This window comes from Nymphalis io, chromosome 12 (genome assembly GCF_905147045.1).
Source record: "Nymphalis io chromosome 12, ilAglIoxx1.1, whole genome shotgun sequence".
NCBI classification, from domain to species: Eukaryota; Metazoa; Arthropoda; class Insecta; order Lepidoptera; family Nymphalidae; genus Nymphalis; species Nymphalis io.
The window spans coordinates 5,792,223-5,815,968 of NC_065899.1; the positions used below are offsets into that span (position 1 = coordinate 5,792,223).

General features: G+C 29.3%; 1 protein-coding gene across 1 annotated transcript; it reads right to left on the reverse strand.

The window, feature by feature from the left end:
- Positions 1–18,995: 18,995 nt before the first annotated feature.
- LOC126772385 (uncharacterized) lies at positions 18,996–22,360 on the reverse strand. The gene is made up of 2 exons (XM_050492740.1): positions 22,282–22,360; positions 18,996–19,953 (listed from the first exon to the last, which is right to left on the reverse strand). Exon 2 carries the CDS (start codon positions 19,934–19,936, stop codon positions 19,037–19,039), a length of 900 nt encoding a protein of 299 aa, XP_050348697.1. The 5' UTR covers positions 19,937–19,953; positions 22,282–22,360; the 3' UTR covers positions 18,996–19,036.
- Positions 22,361–23,746: the final 1,386 nt, after the last annotated feature.

The window sequence follows — 23,746 nt, forward strand, 5'->3', positions numbered from 1 at the left end:
TTATTCAAATTTAGTTTTGTTAGATATTTATTCTTAAATGTGAAATGTTATCCTTAAACAATGTAAATAAATATTTCCATTTCAAAAAAATTAATTATAGTAATTGTTAATTCCAATATTACGTGTATATCATTTTGTACTGGTTTTTGTCTGCGGTTTCGCAAGCGTGTTGAGGATGGGTCTGGTATTATATATAAAAAAGTAGCCTATGTCCTTCCTTTGGGCTCAAGCTTACTTCATACTAAATGTAACAGACAGAAAGAGTTACTTTCGCATTTATAATATTAGTATATATTTGAGTAATTAATTTAAAAATAGGAAATTAAACTGAAACTAAACTTAAACAACAAAATACAAAATTAGAATATCCGCTATCGTTGAAATAATCCTTATTTCGTGGGAAAAATATCTGCCTCTCCCATATTAAACTCTCTTTGACCGTTCAGACCGTGCAGGACCGGTCACCGCGAGTTTTAATGTAATATGGCGCAAACAAAAAAATAAATTTTAATTGAAAAAAAAATGCTATTATATTTCTCCATATAAAATACCTTTTATAACGTTATTCAAAGAAAGGAAAAAAAATTAGTAAACATTTTTGTAATTATATAAATGTTTCTTAAAATAATTCATAGCATATTCAAACATACGAACAGAACAAAGGTTGCCGCTAAGATTCTGACTTCGAACGAGATAACGGTTCTTGGATCACTAAAATTATAATAATGCCTATTAAAATATTAGTACTGCTACCCATTATAGGCAAAAGTGTTTCAAATTATAAAGTAACGAATTTTTATCAAATAAAATAAAGTTTTAGTTGCACTTGAGCACACTTGGAGCAATAATTTTTGAACTATTGCTTTCGTGGCTGCAAACTTCTTGATGTTAGATTATTTTCAATGTATTTCCTTGTAAGAAATTACGAATATCTTTTAGTTACGTTTAGAAAATGTACGTTAATTTCAACTAATGTGTTATATTGTTAAATATAAAACTTAATTTAACTCTAAAAATCTTATTATAAGACTATATTTATTACAAGTAGTATTTAATGGATTGTAAATGAAACATCGAAGACATTTATCGCGGTAAAAATTTATCTACAACAACTAATAAGTAAATATTGTACACAACAATATGATACTATTTATTTGGATACAGAGAAAAAGATTCTAAAACATTAAACACATAAATATACTGGTTGGTACTCAGTGTCGTACAGGTTTTTTAAAATATTTTTCATAAAATGGGTAATGGGTATGGGTAAATGGGCCCCTAATGACATCCTCAATACGCCACCAACCATGGGAACTTCGAGGCTATGTCCCTTGTGCCTTTAGTAACACAGACTCACGCAACCTTCAAACCGGAACACACCAGTAAGTAACAAAGGATTACTGCATAGCCGTAGAATATGTGATTAATTGGTGGTACCTACCCAGACGGACTTGCACAAAGCCCTACCACCAAGACTAAGTATCCTCAATATATGCAAAGGAAAGCAATTAGTACACTTCACGCAGTGCAATTATAATGCCTTTAATGGACTTAAGAGCAATGTTTCTAGATTGTTTTATTGCTCCTGAAAGTGTGCTGAATGCAACAATTTTTATATCGTCAGGTAAGATCGTCAGATAAGCAGGAAGGTTTCTATTGGAGCAAGAATAATTGCACGCATACTTGCTTATGGTGGCTAGTCATGTTATTTCTGTTTTTTAATAAATAACTGGCTTCTTATATTGTACTTAATTTGTGATTAAAATTCATCTCGTGCTTTACGGCGAAGGAAAACATTGTAAGGAAACTTGCATGTGTATAATTTCACTGAAATTCTGCCACATGTGTATTCCACTAACCCGCACTGGAGCAGCGTGGTGGAACAAGCTCCAAACCTTCTCCTCAAAAAGGTAGAGGCCTTTAGCCCCGCAGTGGGACATTCACAGGCTGTAACGTTATATTTTACAGGATTATAAAAATGATAGAACAGCTTGGAGTTAGTATTCGTTGATGTTAATACAGACTGTATAAATATAACTGTATATGATTATTGCCTATTGTTTCAATTGTTAAAAAGAGTAACTACTGAATTTCTTGTCGGTTCTTCTCGGTAGAACCTACATTCCTAGCATAGTTTTATATTAAAATTAAAAGTGCTAGATCCTATTTGAATAAAGTATCTTTTGACTTTTGGATTTGTACAATAATTATATTTTCTTTGTGAAATATAACAAAATTATAAAATTCAATTATTACAAAACGTTGTTGGTAATTATATAAAAGTAATTTATAATCTCAACCGTACTTTCTTATGTCTTGACCCACACAATATTACGAGTCCAATTGTTCCTATGTTCTTTGTCTCTCGCGTTAGTTTGTAGATAAAAAGTCTTACACAAGTATCTTTTAAACCTAGATATAGTTTTTAGAGCACATTGTATCTATTTTTAAGTTTTCTTTTTAATTATATTATTAATATAATACGAATTCTATGTACAGTCATTCATGTACAGTTATAACAAATAAGACATAAGCATAAATTTAATTATTAAAAAAAAAATAAAGGTTTTATTTATATTTATGTGTATGTGTTTTTTTTTTTATAGAATAGGAAGGCGGACGAGCATATGGGCCACCTGATGGTAAGTGGTCACCAACGCTCTTAGACATTGGCATTGTAAGAAATGTCAACCATCGCTTACATATCCAATGCGCCACCAACCTTGGGAACTAAGATTTTATGTCCCTTGTGCCTGTAATTACACTGGCTCACTCACCCTTCAAACCGGAACACAACAATATCAAGTATTGCTGTTTTGCGGTAGAATATCTGATGAGTGGGTGGTACCTACCCAGACGAGCTTGCACAAAGCCCTACCACCACTAAATGTGTTCGCGTGTATGCTTGTTATCTTCACCAATTGTGCAAATATTTTTTTTATGCTACGTTATATTTCGAGAATGGTCACCTGTCAGCTTGAAGAAATAATCCACTCCTTAGATATTTTAATCTTAAGGGTAGAAAAATATTATTTGCTTTACTTGTTGTAAATATATTACTCAATAATATCTATTGATCCTATTTTTATGAATGATTAATCAGAAAATAAAAAATGCGAAATATTTTAATATATACGTATTTTTACGGTAAAATTATATATTTTTTTAAGTTTTTACTTTAATATAATTAAACAGAGCCGATTTTCTTTTATTAGGACATTTGAGTTATGTGTAATGTGGTAATTTGGACTATATATACCTTTGTTCATTAATGCGATTATGAAATAACTCGATACTATCTCGGAAAAATTCATAGTACTCTAAAGGTACTAAAATAATTGTGGAGAGGCTTTAAAGTCGACTTAATAGCCGAGAGCTATGAAGCCTGTAAAGCACACTCAACTTGATTAGGTGTACTAAGAGAGTACGGTGTTTTTTGCCGTCTTCACTTATGAAATCGGCCATAACTTCACGTTGAAGGTAAATATCAAGTGCTTATAAAAACCTTCTTGATTAAAGGATGTTTTCATTTAGTAATTGAACTCTTACCTGATCTATCAAAATAGCTTAAGCGCTATAACACGTGCCTTAATTTAAAATCATTTTAATATAATATTTAAAAGTATTACATTATTTGTTTGTTTGTTTGAAAAAAGTAAATTAACATAACTATACATTTTTAAATTTTTAATTGTTATACAACAAATATACACCCTCGCAATAAAAGATTGTTCTGGAAGCCTTTTTGTACTGTCGTCTATAAGCCGATCAATTATCATAGATAAAAAAATGGTCAGAGCAAAATTCTTGATGCTTATATTTATCAAATATTATTATTATTATAATTAGTACAATATAATACGCAAACTTTATTATTAACGCGAATTATTATTTACTTCCTTTTCTAAATTTCTCACTGTTTACATTTAGAACGTACGAACGTTAATGTATAAAAATTAGTTTCCACTGTTTTATGGACTTCTTTAAGTATTAGGTCTTCTTATTGTGTGCTTATTTAAAGCATTCAAGTTTATTGTTGAAATAATATTATAATGTAAACATTACCTATATCAATAAATATCATATCGAACAATATCTTAAAATTTTGTAGTTTATTTTAAATGCTTCGTTGAAACTATTGGTGGTATTATTTTTATATTATTTGCTTTAATGTTTTTTATAAAATAGTTAATCGGACGGCCAAATAGGTCACCTGATAGTCACTATCGTCACAGACATTGGCTCTAAGCCAAAACAATCATTATTTTTATTTTTAGCGGTTGGTCTGTATGTTTGTTTGTCTAGGATAAATCGGGGTATAGCTGGTATTGATTTATCATTGAGATGATTTAATTATTTAATGTTTTTGCACTTGTTTACTTCATACTTTGTTTTTTATTTCCATAAAAACTACTGAAAGGTTACATAAAGCTCCATCTTCCCACAGCACGTAAACTTAAAAGCTTGGTCAGTCCATAAGTGTAGCTTCAAGCACTTCACTTCGAGTGGCCTTATCTACTCGTACGTATTATACTTCAAGTACTTTCAGGTATTTCATTCAATTATTTAAAAAAAATATAATAAATCTTATATAGTTTATTAAATATGCTTATGGTGGCTCATAAATTTGAATTACGCTAGTTAAATAATATAAATGCGTTATTAATTCCTCATTAAAAAGGAAACAAATATGATCATTGTAAAATAAGTATTTTAACTCACTAAATAAATAACTTAACTAAATAGCATGCAATTTTTTTTATATATATAGTTGGTTAGGACCCCTCTAGTGCAAAGACCTCCACTAGCATGTGTCATCGAATTCTATGTTTTGCCTCTTCTGTCAATTTTTTTCAACATTTTCGATGTCGCCACTCATTATTACTTTAGTTTTGCTTGGACTCCTGGTCCATACCTTTGTGTATTAAATACATCACGCTTATTAAAAAGTGTGAAAAATATTTTTTATTGATTTCCGTTGACATAGTCTTAAAATAGGTATTTTAAATACTTATTAAAAATTACACACCGTATATTTTAGTATAAAAATATATTCAAATTTGAATTTTACTTTAATATAATTTTATACAATTACATAATACTATCTGCTACGGTGATGACCAGTGACTGTGATGTTCAACGTGGCCTGAATCAGCCATAATCTGACTAAACTATGATAGAATTAAAAATAGAATTTGCTTTATTTTAAAATAATCTTCCTTTTCTGAACTTTGACTCTCAAGCTGTCATTGACATTGTAAAAAGTATAAAATATATACCTCTAACAAAAGTTCACCGCGCCTTATGAACTCCCACTTGATGATAGTAATATGATATTAATATTTATTTATTATTTATAGATATATGATAATTCAACACAGTTCACAACATCGTTATTTATATTGCATATTTGTACAATCGAATTTGTGTTCTATTACGCATATAATTATTCAAATAAATGACATTGTTATACGAGTTCAGATTTCGGTAGTGTTATGAAATATAATTAATTATTTGTCATTCAATATGAAGACCTGCAAATTGACTTACAAATTCATAATTATAACAATAAAAATTTTTTGATTAACATTTTAGGTATTTCACTTTGTTGATTATATTATAACTAGTTTAAAGAAAATGTTTATAACGCAAAGGCTAGATTTTCAAGAGCTACAGTCCTACAATACCACTTGGTATATGCTTCTAAGAAGGTATCATATAAAAGAAATTTAAGGTTATCTGTAGTATTAAGTAAGATAAGCAACATTTGGATCTATAAATTCCGTAACATGGAAAAATATTTGACGAGTAATTAAATGTTTTTTGACACATTTTTTTCGTACGTTATAACACCTTATAAATAATCGAGGAATAATTAAAAAAAATAAAATGACTAAAAATAACGGATAATGCACGTAAAAATACGAAAGAACTAATTTCATTGTAATTTCTGTTATTGTTATGCAAATAGACATATAAACTACTTACCAACACCGACTTTAAACGGATACGTTATCATTAAAACCGTCTGGGATTTTTTTTTAAATTAAACAGTATATTGAGTGTCGCGCTAAGCGATAATTGCTAAGTACTTATTATATACAAAATATGCTTAAAAAGGATCCCAAAAAGGTTCAGAAATTTTTAATACAATTAAAAAATTTTAACATAATTAAAAAAATTTTATGTTGTAAAATAAATGTTATAGAGTATTTGTATGCTAAAATACATTTATATTAATTTCATTAATTATCCAATATAAATTTTGTTATCATTATGACATATTAATATCTTTGAGTTACTAAATCTTCTATATGCACATGGGCTCGGTTGGGTTCAAAGGGTATGTGTATATAAAGGTATGTAATATTTTCAGCGAAATCTATTAGCAAATAAATTTATAATCCTATTAAATACAGCAAAAGTTTAATTACTATAATATATTTATAATCATTTCATCAAAAGATTTCATCTTGTACTGTATTTTAACCGATACGCTCCGAATATTATTTCACGCATTATTTAGATATCTTGTAAAATTTCCAAAACCAGGAATTCGAATTGCAATGAGTAAAAGGTAATATTTATATACATATAAAAGACTTTTAAAAGTAATATGTTATTTATTTTTATAAGGTGAATTACGTTGTGTTAATTTAAATATATTAAAGTTGTTTTTTTTTTGGATTATATATGCTATCTAGCTATAGGTTAAAATTTTTGAGATTTGCAAATCTCTCAAATAGATTTTCTACGTATGCCTATACTGGTGACTTTCTCTCCGACTTATACAAGTCTAGTTCCAATATTAGAGATCGAATAAGTAGTTTTTGTACGAATCCGGAAAAATACAAACTTTACTGGGGGTGTAGAGGCCTTGTGCAAGCTCGTCTGGCTACCACCCACTCATCAGATGTTCTGCATCTAAGTAGTAATACTTAGCTTATTGTTGCATTCCGGTATGAACGGTGAGTAACCCAGTGTAAATACAGACACAAGTTACATAATATCTCAGTTCCCAAGGGTTGTGGAGTATTGGCGAGGTAAGGAATGATTACCTTTATAAATACCTCGCCAATGTCTATGGGCAGTGAACACTTACCATCAGGTGGCCTATTTGCTCGTCCGCCTAACATAAAAAAAACAATTATTAATTTATATTATTATGGTTATGAATTATAATATTTATATTATAAAATCGCTATTATATACGACACACGTTGTACGTATAAGGGCTAATGTTATGATTTCTAATACTAACACTATCTATTTCTTACAAAACATTTATCAAGTTGTTTTTAAAAGCGTATGCCGCAATTAACGTATTGTTCGAAATAAAAAGAAGTTAATGATATTTTAATAACATAAAATTTCCATTTTAATCTTACAGCTACGATAAGGACATCAAAATGGTAGGACAACCACAAGATTGACATATATAAGGACATAACAAATCACTAAAATTATTAGACAAAAAGTATATTGCGTGTGAATATGATATATATGAATTTTCATGTGCTTAATTATTTTTGTATATAATTCATCTTGTTCATGTCGGTTATGAAAAATTCCATGGTTTTTCACGATATTTTCGTGTCAGTAGACAAAAAAGTGCTACATGGGTGTATCAACCCGTATTGGTGTAGCATATTGGAATAAGCTTCAAATGTTTTTCTTAAAACCGTAACAAATGGACTTACGCATTTTATATATTAGTTAGGATATGTTATTACATTGTGCAATAAGCTATATGGTTTTATAACATAAGCCTTAAATTTATTAATAAGAAAACTTAACACATAAGTACTTATAAATTTTGTTTAGGGGGGATTATGTAAACAACGCTGTGTCTTTTTTTTACCAAAGTCAAATTAGTGACGACGGAAAGAAACAAATAAAGAGTAGTTATAAATGTTGCTTAGTGACAATTTAGTTAAATACTGATTTAACTCTTTCTGACATTATTGATTCGACATTAGAAAGAAGAAGACACAGTATTATTTAAGTGAGCAAAATTTCTAGGTAAAGCCGATACTTTTAATTTATAGGCGTCGACACTTGACACCAATATACAATGTTTCCAAGTCGTAAATTCAAATCCATCATATGCAAACAAGCTGTCATACTTCGTACTACGTAATATGTTTTGTAGACGGGTCGCAATTTGCCTCGTCCTAACATGTTATTCTGTTATTCTACTCACCAAGAACAAAATAAACCTTACAGAGTTTACTTAAATATAACAATTTATGGAATGAGATATTTATTGTTAATATTTATAGCTACTGCGTTAGTCAAATTGTTATAACTTCCTGTGCAGCTAATATGAATTTTATATTTTTTCTTTAAATTAAAAAAAATATTTCCATCTATGTGTATAAAATGCTTAATACTATCAAATGCGACGCTGGATGGATATTTGTTTAGGTTCGAGTTCATTAATAATATGTTACTTCCTTGTTTCTAAGAAAACAGAGCATGAAAAAAGAAACAGAACAGCTTTAGTTGTTAACATTTAAACTACCTACTTATACAATGCTCAAATGTTTAGTTGAAATGTTTCAAAACTATGGATGAGTATATAATATTTTTCCTTTATTAACTCAAGCAAACGAATAATATTAGCAAATAAAGGGGAATAGAAAATAATGTGCAAAAAAAAATTGACAGCGACAGCGCTGGACTAGATCGATAAGAGTCGCTCTAGATGCAAGGGGTACCAAAAATACAAGAAAAAAGAATATTTTGTAACAATATGATTATATACACGATCTTAAAAACAATAAGGTAATAAAAGACAATATTACTTTACAATAATAAACGGCCAACAAAAGTGAAAGCTAAGTGTAATTTTTCCGCAATATTTCAACTAGTGTCGATATTGCTAAATATTATTCGAGAGGCGCTTAGAAACAAAGTTTAAGCTACTTACAAGTTAAAACGTAAACCTATTAGCGGGAAAATAAGTAGAAAAGAGTTTAAAGTTTTTGTTAGACCAGCTGGAAAATCGTTAACCATTATATAATTTGTGTGAAAATTGCTACTTAATTATAAGAAACTAAATTTTTTTTAGTTGACGACCAACTTTATGAGACATAAGAAAAAAAAAAATTTCGGATATCTTAGACACTTAGTTTATTCAAACTAACATTTCTAGAAAATGTATCTTTTGGTTTCTTTATGAACAAATTTTAAATGTCATTCCAGTAGATAGCCTCAATTTGTTTGTGTAATCATTTATTATCCTCCCAGCAAGCAATCCGCTTGAAAAATTCACTTAGCGCTATACATTTCATCTGAGAGAGTTTTAAATTATATTTATTTGTACACAATGAAATTCTGAAAACATTAAGCAGAATATAATTTATCGTCGCTTTTTCATTATCTCTCTGTGAATAGACTAAATTGGAGTATAATATCATTCGATTTATATTGAATTATATATTTTTTAAACAGTTAATTGATTTCTAACAAATCATTTGTTTTACCTGAATTATTGTACAAAGATATATCCAGCCATTTCTGACATGCAACATTAAATTTTAACTATAATTTTACTAAAAGAAGTCACATTGAACTTTAGTTACTTAAATCTTGACGTCATCTACTCTCTATCAAGGTAGATAAACATATTAAAAACAAGATTTCAAATTATTTGCATAATCAATATTAATTCCCTTTCCATTCGTGTAACTGGTCTATAAGAATTTGCTTTCTCTCGCTTGCCATCCATTTTGTTAGGGCTCTCAAGGACCTATCATAAGCACAAAAGCCTTTCCAATAGGTATTTCTGTGTTACAATCTGATTCCGTACATATAGCATGTACTTCAATCCAATAAATATCATTAACAAATATTGATTCACTAATAGTAGAAAAGTGAAAAACAATTATACTCATAGGGTTTTTATTAATTGGTTCTATATAAATTACATAAGTAAAGTTGGCGCAAAGCCCAAATAATTTACTAATATGACTTTTAGCAACATTAATAATAATAATAATAATGTCCTCCAGATCGATTTCGGCTACGGCGGTCAATCTCAAGAGAGATTAGCCAACTACGCAGGAGATATTATAGTGCAGAAGTGTGTGCGAAACACCTGAGTACACCTGACTCTATTCCCTAACTCTCATAATCCGATGGGAGAGGAAAGAGTTCAGGCGCATGACCAACGGCTTTACGTGCTTTCTGAGGCACGGGAGTGTACACACTTCCAACTTCCAGACTCCGGACTGCTACTGAAAATTTTCTGACGGAAAAACCCAATAACTTTTTATTAACCCGACCTAGGAATTGAACCCAGGACCTCCGGATCTGCGGCCTTACATCAAGCCAACGAGTTTAGCAACATTATACAGTCACTTAAAGCTCTTGAATTATCTTCACATACGTTTATTCAACTACAGAAAGCTGCTATATTGAACACGTGTAGGATAGTATGAAAATTTATGCAGTCAAATAAAGACCACAATACATTGCTAAACGATCAGATTATTTAAAATTTTAAATTAGGACCGAGATAATGTTCTACTGAACTTTGGTTCGTGATCATTTACCGGTGTATACAGAGATTTGCAAAATGAAAACACCAAAGTAATAATGGTACACACATTTAGTGCATTTTTATTTTTCCATTTCGTATAATAGCACGGAATAACTTAATCATCTCGGTATTACACGAATCAAAACGTTTTATTTCTTTTTAAAATAAGGAATTGTATTATTCATGCACACATTTGCATTGAATCCCATAATAAATCAATTTATTGTACCTACCTTTAGGGGTGACATAATACCCATAATAATTCAATCTACACATCGTGGTTTAGTCCGTTGTGTCTTGGTTGCCTAAGACCGATTCGGTTTAACAGGTCCTCGACTATGTTTAAGTACTTTGTTTAAAATAATAAACTCAAATACTCCTAATATACTCATTAACTACTGAATTTCATACGGTTTTCGTCAATGAACGGAGTGTATGAGGAAGGCTTGGGTGAATAATTTGTTAATGTTTTGTGTAAATTGGCTGAAATATGACAATGAATGTTGAAGCTGTCTAAAAATTATACCAACTGGAAGCAAGTATCTTGTTGCATTTAAGCCAATATAGTTTTATGTTTTCTATTAGATCTTATTTAGATCCTTATTCAAGCCATGCGATCTGGAACGGGTATTGTATAATACTACATAAAGTGATAATTAAAATCAGTTCCTAAACAAATCATTTATGCACAAACATATTCATAAAATGTAAAATATACATAGACTAATATCAATTATTCAGAACTTCTTTATAAATAATAAGTTCAAACATATCTTGAAAATAATCTGAATTTATAATATATGAAAAGTCGAGATGGCCTAGTGGTTAGAACGCGTTAAAGAAACCTTCTCTTCAAAACGGAGAGGAGGCCTAAGCTCAGCAGTGGGACATTAACAGGCTGTTAGTGTACTGTACTGTACTGACAATATATGAAGAGAAGATGAAAAAATATAATTAAATAATTTATAATTAAGTATTTAATTAACAAAATAATAACCATATAAATAATTATTGTGGATAAATCTATCAGTTCACATTAAAACATTATTTACTAATACAAATTTGTTTAAACCATCATACGTCCTAGTATATGTTAAATTCGTTTAAATCACAACGTTATATTGTAGTAAAGTCATAAAACTCAAAGTTAGTTTATACTACAATAAAGTACCAACATAAAATATCGAATCGATGGTTATGGACTCTGTTATAACTTGTAAAAGCCGTGTACCGTGTGAGTTGCTTGTCTAAGGCATTTTACTCTACTCTATACTTTGCACGCTCTTCCTAAACATTTTCATATTCTGCTTTAATAAATTCACACGAAACACCACCTTACTGTAATTATGATAAATGTAAAAGTACTTTGCAGTTTCTAGCTGTTCCTTTCAAAATATGTTTTGACAATTGAAAAGTTGGATGAGTTGTTCGTAAATTCGGCATTGCATTTCGCGGACCATTGGCTGAAACGGGACGTGTGAAGGAAATGAGTCTGGGTACAGTTGTTGGAAGAATTGTTTGTTCTTTGTCTCGGCTCGTAAAACTAAGTTCGCAGATGCCATGAAATTGTTTTAAGGATTGTAAAGTCTGCTGTCAGGAGTATCATTGTTCTGAAATGTTATTTAAATAAATTTTTATTCCGTTTGAAGACTACATTCGTAGAATTTTCTACGTGAATATGAAATTGTGATCCAATCTTAAAACATACTAAATAGCGTATATAATGTGTTTTTTTAATAAATATACTATTATAATTCAAAATTCATATATTGATAAACCTTTAGGGTAGGCGACGTTTGATAATGAAAGAAAATCTTGCTGACAAATTCAAGAAATTTGTGAAAATACATTCTAACAATAGAAGTTTTTTAAGTTCTATTATTAATTTAATATTTTAATTTCATACACTCATTATATACAAATAAAGTTACAATAAAGAAATAAAAGTGTACATTAAAGAGATTTACAATAGTTACAAAAAAGACGCCCTTTCGTGAAAAATATTCTTTAAACTAATTTTTGCAATATAAATTCAACAGGATATACATAAACATAAAATATTGTAATGTCTAATATAAAATGATAAGTGTGTACATATTACGAATCGTTAACAGTAGTCCCTTAAATAAAAATTAATATATAAATGTAAAACAACTTGCATAACATGAAATATAACACGGAGAGTATCCGGTACACTAACGGGATAGCCTTCTCTTGACTGGGAATGGAATGTGGATTTCAAATAACTTTAGTCAATGATCAGTCTATAATCAAGAAAAGTTAACAATAAAATATATATTCTTTATATAACGAAGGAAAATGCATTATCGCAAAACATTACTGAATTTATCAAGGAATTTTAAAATTCATTCATTCATTTTATGCATGCCGTTTGTTTATTCATTTTTTTTCAGCCATCAAGGTCGTTATCAAATTACAATAATTGCGCCGAGAATTTTTTTTTTTTTTATAGAATAGGAAGGTGGACGAGCATATGGGCCACCTGATGGTAAGTGGTCACCAAACGCCCTTAGCCATTGGCATTGTAAGAAATGTCAACCATCGTTTATAGCCAATGCGCCACCAACCTTGGGACCTAAGATTTTATGTCCCTTGTGCCTGTAATTACACTGGCTCACTCACCCTTCAAACCGGAACACAACAATATCAAGTATTGCTGTTTTGCGGTAGAATATCTGATGAGTGGGTGGTACCTACCCAGACGAGCTTGCAATTAATAATTGCTTAATATAGTGGAATAAGCTTCACACTTAGTTCTTTAGATGAAATTGAAGGCTGTTGCTCGGCAGTGGGAAATAACAAATTGTGAGTTTTTGTTCACTTAGAAAATATAATTATTTAACCATTCTACCTTTTAAAATGAGACTCAAACATGATGAACTCAAATAACAAACAAGCTCTTTATATAGACTGTACTACATTATTTTAATTAACTTCAATTATAACGACAGTCTTGTTACGATTTTAGTAGAATAATACAAAATTATTAAGCTATTTTTATAGAGTACCTTTTTTTAAAATTTATATATTTTAGAAGTAGTTTAGGTTACATATTTGATAACTTTGTCTTTTCTAGATCGGCACTTAAAATTGAATATAAGGTTAACAACAAACGCTGTTAATATATACATGAATTGAATTGAGTATGCAAGATAATGTAATTATATTGCTAAATTATAACTTTATCCAAGTACCTTGAGGCCATATAGTACCTTATATCTTACAGGCCTCTCGAAATGTTCTCAGAAACAGATGTACAGTCCTGCGCAAACTTGTTAATTGAATTGGCAACTTGGAAACGTGTGTTTCCTTAAGATGTCTACCGTTCGTGATAATTGGACAAATTACTGCGGAATCGTATTTTGCTGAGAATAACATTGACAAGTGAAGAGTACTATGTGAATAGACTTTTGTGTAACGACAACGTATTATGTTGTAATGACTAATTGATTTTTGTTAAGCGTAATTAATCATTAATCGAGTACGTGATTGCCATCGTTAGGACGACGGTAGAGACGAATAATTAAATATACAGCAAATTATTGCAATGTCTTGACTATATAAAACCAAAACTTATAGAACCTTATTTAATATTTTTACAACTAATCTTAGTATTATTTCCTTCTTATTATTTATCTTATTCCACCACCCTGCTCCAATGCGGGTTGGTGGCATACACATGTGGCAGAATTTCAGTGAAATTGAAACATGCAGTTTTCCACACGATGTTTTTCTTCACCGTATAGCACGAGATGAATTATAATCACCAATTAAGCACATGTAAATTCAGTGGTGCTTGCCCGGGTTTGAACTCACGATCATCGGTTAAGATTCACGCGTTCTTACCATTGGGCCATCTCAACTTAATATTTATATATATATATATATATATATATATATAATTATTTCACGAACAACACTGCAATTAAAACCTAGTGTGCACATAAACCAAACTCATCGCAAAGTTTTGGTAGAAACTCTATTCAAAGGATTCATCAAATAAACTTTAACGTGTGTTCTTGATCAAAAATGGAGAAACTATATAATATAGGAAAAGTTATTTATTTAGTTTGTGAACAAACAGAAAACATTTCGAGTTGGCCATTTCTAACAAATCTAATCTAGGTAAGGCTTAAAAGGTGTTTTCCTATATACTGAGTGGTCAGAACACGTGATACTTAACCGAATATTGCGCGTTCACACCCTAACAAACACCACTGAGTTTTCATGTGATTAATTTCAGCTTATAATTCATCTCGCTGTCGTCAGTGAAGGAAAATATAGTAGGAAAACCTGCACGTGTCGTATGAAAATCCGCGACATATTTATAAAACAGCTTTGGAACAGTATACAGAAATAAGTTCTAAACATTCTCTTTAAGAGCAGAGGGGGCCTTAGCCCAGCAGTGGGTCATTGACGGACTATTACTAAACTAATTTTTGAAGGTGTTTATTAAAATAGTATTTTTTACAGCTTAGTAGTAGGTTAGTAGTAGTGTTTGATAAACATAATTTTTTCTATATTTTCGAAACAAATATATTTTATTGTACAGCAAAGATACCAAAGGGGTCTTATCCAGATAAAGCTCACTTTTTGCTTGACGTCTCTAAAGGAATATTCATATACTATTTTATTGCAATATTTTATATAAAAAATAATATAGCTATAAATTCATTCAGCTGATCATTGTTCTTATTACGTTATAATAATCATCCATTTGACACACTGCAAGCGGATTTTTACGGTGGGCATCGCACTTGATGCCGTCTCTCCTTGGAAATGCTTTTGTTAGTGGTTTAATTTTTTTACCACCACATATTTGGTCGAGAATAAATTGCATCAATGCTCGTTGGTATTAATAGATGAGCTCTACAAAAAATCCCTGATCAGATATTACAACACCCAAAAGTAAGGTAGGAAAATAAGCAACCTTCTTCAGAAAGACACCGAAATAGAGTTACTTTTTGTACTGTCAATTGGCATTATAGTTATTACGTGTCGAAATTTTGTAATATATTCTCATATATTAGATAAAAAAGCGTTCATTTATATCATCGTAACAGCCTGTAAATGTCCCACTGCTAGGCTAAAGGCCTCCTCTCCCTTTTTGAGGACAAGGTTTGGAGCTTATTCTACCACGCTGCTCCAGTGCGGGTTGGTGAAATATACATGTGGCATAATTTCAGTGAAATTAGACACATGCAGGTTTCCTCACGATGTTTTCCTTCACCGTAAAGCACGAGATGAATTATAACCACAAATTAAGCACATGAAAATTCAGTGGTGCTTGACCGGGCTTGAACCCACGATCGTCGGTTAAGATCCACGCGTTCTTACCACTGGGCCATCTCGGCTTTTTCTTCATCTCATTCACAAACGTACTCCCTGAGATCCAAAATACACTGAATTTCTGGGAATCTAAAGAAAATGATGAGATGACTAATCTTAACAAATTGGATTTATACAAATAACAAATTCTGTAATGAGTTTAGTTCAAAGGAAAATTTAAAAAAAAATCTCATACACAACCGCAATGCAAACGATATCGCGGTCATAGCTCGTACATAATATGAAAGCTAGGCTAATTAGCTGAGTGCTCATGGCTTTATCAAGAAATATTATAGAAACTAATGATCTTAAATAAAAGTGTAAAATTTATAATAATGTATATTTTTTTACAAATATGAATATGTATAATAATATTTGTGCATTTTCCTAGTGTAATCCATATCTGAAGTAACCTTATTCGGACACCATTTGAATCTTTTGAATAACGAGCACAAGTTTCTTTGCCAATTAATATGCCCAAGCATCCAGTTCTCTTGCAGCCAATAGCGATATAATTGATACGATACCTGTTTTTATATTTTATAGCTCGCTAAATAAAACATTAGAGCGATAGTTAACAATATAAAATTCCAATTCCGTTTTTGTTTGTAATCATTCATCCCATGATTAACTGTGAAGAAAGAAAAAACATCATAAATCATTTATTCGATATAAATTTAATTCAACAAAATCCTTTTCCTTATATGGAGTTAAATGGACATTCCTTAAATGGAGTTAAATAGTAGTTTCTGTTAAGTTTTTTCTAATAAGCTTGCCTTCATCTGCATTGTGCGAAAATAACTTTTATTTATCAAGTCGACTTAATTGATGGAAGATGACGCATTTCGCCTGTATCTCACCACCTGTACCAATTAAAACAAAATTGTGAGTGCAATATTCATGCCACACAATTCACGTTTAACATTGGAACATTTTACATAACAAAAGCACAAAAATAACTTTCCTAATAAAAATGCCATCTACGTGGTTAAAATAAACCTTAAAATATCTTGCGGAATACTGAAGTTGCAGGAACATTTTCAACATTTTGAACTATATCTTTTAAGACAAGTTATCATGTTTGTATGTAAAGTTAGAAATTTATTTGTATAGCGGTCTTATGGCTTAGACATTTTTATTATGTATAAAGTAATTTGCATCCTTAATTGGTATAATATGTCTTTTAAATGAATTGAACATTTTTTTCTTCTCTTTTTCTTATATAACTAGAATTATTGAACATGATATTAGACTTTTGAAAAGAAACTCGATAAGTCGCCAAGAGGGATATCAAGATAATCATAAAACTTTTTATATTGTCATATAAGACGCCTTTTACGACTCCTCGGACACGTACTTTTGTGTCCGATAGTATTCAAAATACATATAAAATTCACAGGAGACACATTTTCAGAATAAGTTATTCATAAAATAGATTAAACTATGTTGACTAAGGAAAGTTTCGAATACTTTAACATAATAATCACAAGATAATATGTTGGAATGCGTTTTATACGCAAGAATATAAAATAATTATATAAAATGTTGAAGATATAAAATATAATTTAAAATGAAATATTTTATTAAATAACTGAAATAAGCATAAGATTTTTATGTCTGTCTTAAGTGTCTCTCAGATACAAGTTAAAAGGAAAGACTGTCTCGTTGCCTTTTCTGTAAAATCAGCTTTTTTAGATTAAAATTATGCAAGGATCTGGCTTTCTTTAGTATTAAATGTGATATTTGCTAATTCCTGAGCAAAAATATTTCTTTGTCTTGTATGTTATTATGTTTATCCAATTCACATTTTATCCAATATAATATATATATATATAAGTTTGAAGTCTTATCGAGGAGGAAAGTCGAGATATTTTTATGTTGTAATATTTAAAATTAAATTTAAAAACTTAAACCTGGCTACGGAAATTATCGCTCTTAAAAACACGTACACCACCAAACAAAAAAAATATTTTTGTTCGAAATTCTTATATTTCAATAATAGTTGATATTACATAACTTATTATTTTATAAGTCCCAAACTACCTAATCATGTTACTAAATTAAAATAAATAAAATTGCTAGTATCGGTTTGGATTGGTTTGATTGAATGATGTATATTTTATCGAGAATAATCGACAAGAAACTCAATAGCCTGTCCTTGTTCTTCAAGTAAATACATAGTCAACGATATACTACTGAAGTCTGAATGGAAAGCAATGAATACGATCTCCATCATATAACATAATCTTTTACTTATATAGTATTAAGCATTATTCATTACGGTTTTTTAAAACTAGATTTAATAAATCAAAACAATACTATTTATCTAAGGTAATGTGTTTTCCAATTTTTGTCGTACTCATCTTTCTTTCGTCTCTCATTTTGGTTTCATCAAAGCATTGTTAGGATTTTAGATAGTTGAGAAAATTTTTTTTTTTAATTTCAAAATATGAAAAAAAACACTGACCTGTATATTATTAAGTTATTTTAAATATAAATTAACTTTCACATTATGACTTTTGCAAAGCTTGTTGTTTTTTCGAACAGCTACAAGCTGGTAGTTTTCTATTGTTAGATAAATTCTAAGAACACCTTCTCTAAATCTGAACAAATGTTTGCCTTTTGTACCTTCTTATTCAATATCTTACGACTACCTGAGTCCAATATGCATTAGAATTGTCGAGAACTTTTCTAGCCACGAAATTTAGGATTAATGTAACTAATAATATTTTTAATTAAGATTTATATAAACAAATATTTCTGATTTGATTTTAAAAATATGCAAAAAATACTGTAATCTTATATTGTCGATGTTGATTAAGTATCAAACCTTGGTATAAAGTTTTGGATCTTCAAAAATCTACTAAATTAATTTCCACTATTAGTGTAATATTGTTTCTTTACAATTAACGAAAACTGGCTATTATTAATAATATACAATTTGGAAACCTTGGAGGGAAGCTGAAGATATTATATTGTTGTAACGCTTCAGATTTAGTTTATCCAGCGGAAATGAAAGTGAAAACATTACATTTAGAGTAAAATAACATATTCAATAAATGAAATTTATTTAGCATCAATTAAATTGAACTTATATAAAAAAAAAACAAAATAAATATATCAGTCTATAGCAAAAAAATCCTAATCTAAAATATTTACTTTAACGTGTTCTAACATTTTTGATTTTGTTCTGCTTATTTTTTTATACTTGGGATTTGCTTTTACAGATCTTCTGATACTACTTCTAGTCATGACTCTGTCAAATATTTCTTCACTGGTGTCTTCACTTCCATCATCAGAAAAATGATTGTTCATACTATCATTCATTTTCTTAGGCCTTAATATTACTGGTTCGATTGTCTCATCTGAGAATAAAACATCTTCAGAAGGCCTGTCATCGTCACTTGTAACTTTTTCATTGATGTATTGCGTTATATTTAGTATGGAATCTTTACATAGTGTTTCTAAGATTTTCTTCTTCTCTTCCTTCTTTTTTGCGCCTTCCCGATTACTTGGTTTATACTTCATGGGAGAAAAGTCAACCCTTCGTAGAAAGCTAATGGGATCTGCAAATCGTCTGCTATATTTCCTAGTTGTTTTTGCCTCAGTTTTGACTTGTTCAGATTTGTGTGAATTATGTATGTCTTCATTTTCCATAGCGACACCTGAATCAGAATTCGACTCGACTTGTATTGTTATTTCAGGCACTACGTAAGCTTCCTTTAGTTTTAACTTTTTATTTAGTTCTTCAATTATTTCTTGTTGTTTTAGGATTATATCATCCTTCTGTAGTAGCTGTTGTTTAACTGCTTCTGTTCTTAGAGCAAGGTTTAATTCGTATTTTTGAAGTTCACAAGACAGATATTCAAGTTCTTTTTTCCTGTTTAATTCTAATTTCTTTATTATGTCTGCTTGTTTAATGCTTAAATCTCTAATTTTGGCAATTTCATGTTTATGTGTAATTTTAATAAATTTAATCATATTGATTGCCTCTTGTAGCGTAGTTGGTTGATCTCCATCTTCCTTGCTACTGTTTGACATTTTTATACGTACCAGGTCTGTAACAAACAAAAAATTTATGAATACATAGTTTAAGGAAATTTATATAAATATCGACATTAATTGCGTTTTGTTACCAAACTCATTCATTAAGACGTAGTTACAGAGAAGGGCAATTGATACAATTATGTAATTTATTTTTAATGACTAAAATTCCGTAGTCAATTTTACTCAGGCGGTGTCAATTCTAATAAATTCTAAAGAGATATTGACTTGTTAGCAAAGATAATTAATTACGTAAATTCGTCAGAAGCGGTTTAAGTGTGATCATTGTGAGAGAAAATTTTAATACAATAAGTTTCCAAGGACTTTTCAGAAATGAATAGCTACATATATTATTTCATAAATAAAGCGATTGTTCTTATGGATTTCCATTTCTGAATATAAAAGTAATACGTATGATGAGCCATGAGGTTTGTTTGCGTAAATCTATAATACTATACTACTATACTATTTATGTAATTAAAATATTAAAAAACAAACAATTCATATTAAAAACCAAACAGTTGATAGAACAAAAAATGGCAAATATCATCAATCATGTCAATTTTATTAGACAATCTTGTTGTCTACTTTTTGAGTAAAGATTAATACGAGATACCGTGTACATATAAAAATATTTAAATGTTAAAATAGTTTCTAAATTCATAATCTGCACTAGTAATATTTTAGTTTTTATTTCAATACAAACAGTTATTTTAAAAGTGATTTCATGTTGGTTTAATTTTAACTGTTATTATCAGTTCGGAAGTCACAGTAGTTAGTCCGAATGCAACTATCAGATTTATTTTCTGAAAAGGCTAGTCCTAATATTAGAAAAATAAAATAAAATTATATTTAAATAAATGTAAAAAGATAATTTGTTTTTGTTTTTTATGTTTGAGATTTTCTTTATATTGTTGTGATTGCAACTGAAGCACGTGATACAATAAATGTATAGTTAATTTGTCAAAAAGTGACAAAGACTAAGTAAGTATGGAACCGAGTCTAGAAACATGAACCTCAAACTAATCCTGCAAGTTTCGACGCCGTACTTTTATTTACTGTTAATTTTGTGTTAGTTTAAATGATAAAATACATCTCAAGCTATTTTTTTGTAAATATTGAGACCTAGAAGTTAATCGGATTTCTTTTAATTATACTTTATAGAATGATAGGTCCTCAACATCTCTTGAACATGATCACTAATTAAGGTACAGTTACTTATTCAGTGTTTTTCTTTTAGTTTTGTATGAAGGAGTCATTCAATGGATTCCATGAATACTCTAGGTGTTTATATCGATCGGACAGAACGTTCGCATTTGTATAATAATAGGGCATTGTTCCCAGTACAAAACGATCTTTATAAACAAAACAGCTGATATTTTCGTTTCATTGTTGTAAGTATACAAGGTTACTTCATGCCACAATACTAGATTTCAAAATGCTGGATGCTTTAAATTTATTGAATGTATCGTTAAGAATGCACATCTGTTACATTTAAAAATATAAATTGGCCAACATCTTGTAGTAACAGAGAAAGAGATAAAAGGAAGGCAGCGAACAGAATAGAATACTCTTCATTTTCTATTTTGTCTAAAAATTATATTTTTAATTTATAATTTTTTTGATTCGAAATGTGTCAACACAAACAAAAACATAACATAATTTATCCATTTATGATTTAAATAAACATTGCCCATCCCGGCTTATTAATCAATAAAAAAATAACAGAAAACAAATAGAAATAGATAGATTTATTGTGGAATTAGTAAATATTTGATGTAAAATATTTGATATGTTTCGTTTTATACACAATTCTATTTTCGATTTAGATTTTTTGAGATTTCGAAATCATATATTTTAGCTCAAGGAAATTAAATCAAGTTATTTTAATGATACATATACGATTTACGAGTATATAATATGGCTGTACATTTGTATATTTGTACTGAATAGATTTTCTTCTGTGATCTTAATAATTTAAAAGAATTGTTTTGAAGAATTATTATAAATTGATTATGTATAAATAAATAAAAAACGCTCCTTAATAATCATAATATAACGCGGTCTGAAAAGCACACATCGAATTTTTAAATATATATATATATATATATATATATATATATATATATATATATATATATATAATATATATATATAATATATAATATTAAATATTCATAGATTTTATTTATATATATTATTTATTTATTATAATAATAATAATATATATATATTTGTATATTGATATGTTTATGATGTATGTAATACTTAATATAACAAATAACACAGATTTAAGTTAAATAATCTGAATATTAATAGTAAATAAACAAAAAAGTATTTACCTAACCGTAACGACCCCGAAACTAACTTCACAGCACTAAATATACAATGCAAAACACAATACTCCACTTGTCTCGTTGAACGTCGAACACTGACTGAATGAAAACAATAAATTGGCAAGGAAACTAATTGATTCTCTTCTTACACGTGACAAATACATCTTACTGGTCGCTAATGTCTTGCTATGGTAATATAACCCTTATATCAATGGAATAAGAATGCGTATAGCGTTTAAGGGCTAATCCCTGATGACTCACGACCAGTCTACCTGCGTTCTTCGGTAACCTACCAAACTAGCTGGACCAGTTTATAAATAGATTGTGGGAGAAAAGGCACCGTTGGTCCTAATACCAATAAATGCACTTGGAACTTTGTTGCACGAAGCTTTACAAGCAATTGTTAGAGATTTTTTTGAAATGTATTGAAGTACGGAAACGACAAAGCGCGAATAAAGTTGTAAGTAAACTGTATTTTCGGATACTAATCGTCCTTGGATCATGTTGCATGTTTTCAAAGATAATATCCTCGTAATCGCTAATAAAAAAGATAACTGATATACTACATATACTACTTTTCTTTTATAAATACATACTTATATAGATAATTACACCCAGACTCAAGACAAACAGACATGTTCATGCACACAAATGTCTGTCCTGGGTGGGAATCGAACCCACAACCTTCGGCGTGAAAGGCAAGTATCTACCAATCACGCCAACCGGCTCGTCTAATTGCGTTAATGCGTAATATTTCTAATGTAAAATTAATTGCGGCACATCTATTTCATACTCGGAAGAGGTGTTAATGTGAAATTAATTACCCGTCAAAATGGTACAGTTGATTAAATATTACATAATATTCTGGGAACAGAGACATGAAATTCCAGCTTATGATTTCATTCTTAAAACTGATATGTGTTATTCGAACTTTAGATGGTTAATTTACAATTGTATGCATACAATATAGTATATTAATTTTTCATTTACTAATAAAAAAAGTAATAAAATTAATTTGGAAAACAAAACCAATTTTTTATGTTTGGCTAATCTTATGGCTTTTAAAACAAAGAAATAATCTTAGTATACTTGTCAAGTCGGGTACAATATACATTGGTATACATATATAATAATACCCCAACGTTTTATTCAAAAATGTTTTTTATTGCCTAATACGACTATGTAGTTACAAGAATAATGGTATCCTTTGTTTGGTTATCGCTTTTGTTTTTTTTTTAACTGGAATATTTAAGCCGACTTTAATAAATATAAGTCATAAACTTAGTTATATTTACTCAGATCAGATTATAGATATTAAGATAATCTAAAATATAGGCATAGTTTTTAAAATAGCATAAGATTGATTTTAAACATTAATAATATATGTATATATATATGTATATATACCATATATGTATATATATATATATCATAAGTATTTCGATTATCATACTAACATTAAAGTGTACAC

What these genes read in the sequence shown, in the direction of transcription:
- LOC126772385 (XM_050492740.1), bottom strand. Translation starts at nt 19,936, where the DNA reads ATGTCAAACAGTAGCAAGGAAGATGGAGATCAACCAACTACGCTACAA.